The 2,517-nt window shown below is 50.7% G+C and overlaps 1 protein-coding gene across 6 annotated transcripts in view; it reads right to left on the reverse strand.

Moving 5' to 3' along the window:
• Nucleotides 1-2,517, reverse strand: part of LOC112157780 (protein FAM184A) — a 63,998-nt gene that overhangs the window by 3,505 nt on the left and 57,976 nt on the right. For 2 of the 6 annotated variants that reach the window (XM_024290781.2, XM_024290779.2), the window contains 4 exons: nt 2,009-2,155; nt 1,477-1,594; nt 1,034-1,138; nt 799-971 (listed from right to left, as the gene is read on the reverse strand). In XM_024290781.2, coding sequence (XP_024146549.1) covers nt 852-971; nt 1,034-1,138; nt 1,477-1,594; nt 2,009-2,155 — 490 coding nt within the window. In that variant the 3' untranslated portion in view covers nt 799-851. Of the gene's footprint in view, nt 1-798; nt 972-1,033; nt 1,139-1,227; nt 1,374-1,476; nt 1,595-2,008; nt 2,156-2,517 lie in introns of those variants that run through there. The other 4 variants (XM_024290780.2, XM_024290782.2, XM_036210466.1 and 1 more) reach the window with 3 other exon arrangements.

Below are 2,517 nucleotides of genomic sequence, written 5' to 3' on the forward strand. Positions count from 1 at the left end.
GGGGGGGTGAAGGAGGAGGAGGGGAGCTCCTTAGAGCCCCGCCCACCAGAGACAGGAAAGGAGAGAATGGATCAGCCGACGGTTCTGAGCGGGATGACGGTTCTGAAAGAAGCAGTGGTTCTGAACAGGATGAAGGTTCTAAAGTTCTGAAGGAATCAGCGGTTCTGAGCAGGATGAAAGTTCTGAAGGAAGCAGCGGTTCTGAGCAGGATGAAAGTTCTGAAGGAAGCAGCGGTTCTGATCGGGATGAAAGTTCTGAAGGAAGCATCGGTTCTGAACAGGATGAAGGTTCTAAAGTTCTGAAGGAAGCATCGGTTCTGAACAGGATGAAGGTTCTAAAGCTCTGAAGGAAGCAGCGGTTCTGAACAGGATGGCGGTTCTGATTAAGGTAGTGGTTCTGAGTAGAAAGACAGTTCAGAAGGACAAAGTGGTTCTGAAGGAAGCAGAAGTTCTGAGCGAAATGACGTTTTAAATTAAGCAGTGGTTCTGAACAGGATGAAAGTTCTGAAAGAATCAACGGTTCTGATCGGGATGAGGGTTCTAAGGAAGGTAGTGGTTCTGAACAGCATGACGTTCTGATGACTTAGAAAGCAAAGGAAAGCTGAAGGGGCGGGGTCAGAGGTCAGAGGTCAGACAGAACTGATGGAGACAAACATTCACAGCGGAAGTTATAGAACCTGCAATGCCGTCAAACACACTCGTGCACGAGGAGGCGGGTCTTCCTCGTCGACCAATCAGAGCTCACTTTGTGTCATGTGACCTCAAACCAAAGCAGCAGAGTGGAGTAAAAGTGCAGCGATGGAGGACAGAGATGGTTTTATTTTGAAAGTGTGTGTGATGACTTCCTGTTCTTCAGGACGTCCGTCTCGGTGCAGGAGCGTGTTTGACCGGAGCTTCTAACGAGACGGGAGTCGGAACTCCTTCCAGACTCCCGTCTCGTCTAAAGGTTTGTGGACGTGAGGATGAGCGGTCCTGATGGGAGTGGCATGAGGAGTGGCATGAGGAGTGGCATGAGGAGCGGCGGCGCCTCCTACCTTGATGAGCGGGTTGATGACTCCTACGTTGGGGCTGGCGTTGAAGACTTTGTTGAAGTTGGTCTCTCTGTTGACCAGCTCCAGCTGGTAGAACTTCTTGTCGTCCTGAAGGAGGGAAAAGGTTTTAGCGGCGCTCCCGCGAGGACAGGAAGTGGGGGGAGGGGCACTTCCTCCTCCTGAACTCAGACAAACACCTGAGGAGACCCTGCTGAAGGATGCAGGAGCCTGAAGGTCTAGCTGGGATGTTCTTCCACAGAGATACAGAGGCTAGAGGTGCTACGCTAGCTTGTTGCATACGTAAAGCTGGACGCCATATTGGAAAGGGCGAGATTCCTGTTTACTACAATTGAACAAGGATGTGACTTCATAATGGAAAGACTCCAGACCCCCCAGGACGGTCTTCCTCCTGGGAGGGGTTCCTCATATAGACCCCTCCCACTCACCACCAGCTTCTTGACCAGGCTCTCCCGCTCTGACACCATGTCCTTCAGCTCAGCGATGACCTGCAGGTCTTCAGGACGGCTCTCTCGGTTCCTGAACTTCTCCTCCGTTCCTTCCAGCCTGAAACAGACGGGAGAATCCAGACGGTCCTTCAGAACCTTTATGGATCAAAAACAGGAGCTTACGTTTGAATAAAACTTTATTTAAATCAAGACATGGACGCAGAGTTTCGAAAGTTTATCAAAGATGTTAGAAGAAAAAAACACATTTAAATAAATTCATTTATCGGAGGAATCTTCTTCTGTTTTCATGTTCTTGCAGACTAAAATGTGGTTGCTTAGGCTCCGCCCCCTGTTCTTTTGAAGCACGTGTCTGTTTGTACACACCAGACATGTGATGCATGTTCAAGAACGCTCTCAACATGTCTTCTCGAACAGACAGTGTTCACACTGGACTACAGCAGGAGCAGCACACCTGTTCTGGTTGTGAGGCCTGAAGGCGTGGCTAAGCTCAGGTATGAGGAGGAGTACGTACAGGATCTGCAGAGCGGAGATCTTGTCCTTCAGCACCTCCTGGGCCTTGTTGAAGTCGGACAGCATGTTCTGCGTCTCCCTGCTGTGGGCGGCGTTCAGCTCCGACAGCTCCCGCTCGTGCTTCTTCATCAGCTCCTGCTCATGCGCCCTGAGGAGACACACAGACCGCCAGCTGAAGCATCACTGAAGCATCACTGAAGCATCACTGAAGCCTCACTGAAGCCTCACTGGAGCCTCACTGAAGCATCACTGAAGCATCACTGAAGCCTCACTGAAGCATCACTGAAGCCTCACTGGAGCCTCACTGAAGCCTCACTGGAGCCTCACTGGAGCCTCACTGAAGCCTCACTGGAGCCTCACTGAAGCCTCACTGAAGCCTCACTGAAGCCTCACAGAAGCCTCACTGGAGCCTCACTGAAGCCTCACTGAAGCAGGTTGGGGGAAAACAACCTTTATGAAAGTTTTATAGATGAACTTTAAACACATTCCTGCAGAAAATTCCACCTTAAG

This window comes from Oryzias melastigma, linkage group LG24 (assembly GCF_002922805.2).
Source record: "Oryzias melastigma strain HK-1 linkage group LG24, ASM292280v2, whole genome shotgun sequence".
Lineage (NCBI taxonomy): Eukaryota > Metazoa > Chordata > Actinopteri > Beloniformes > Adrianichthyidae > Oryzias > Oryzias melastigma.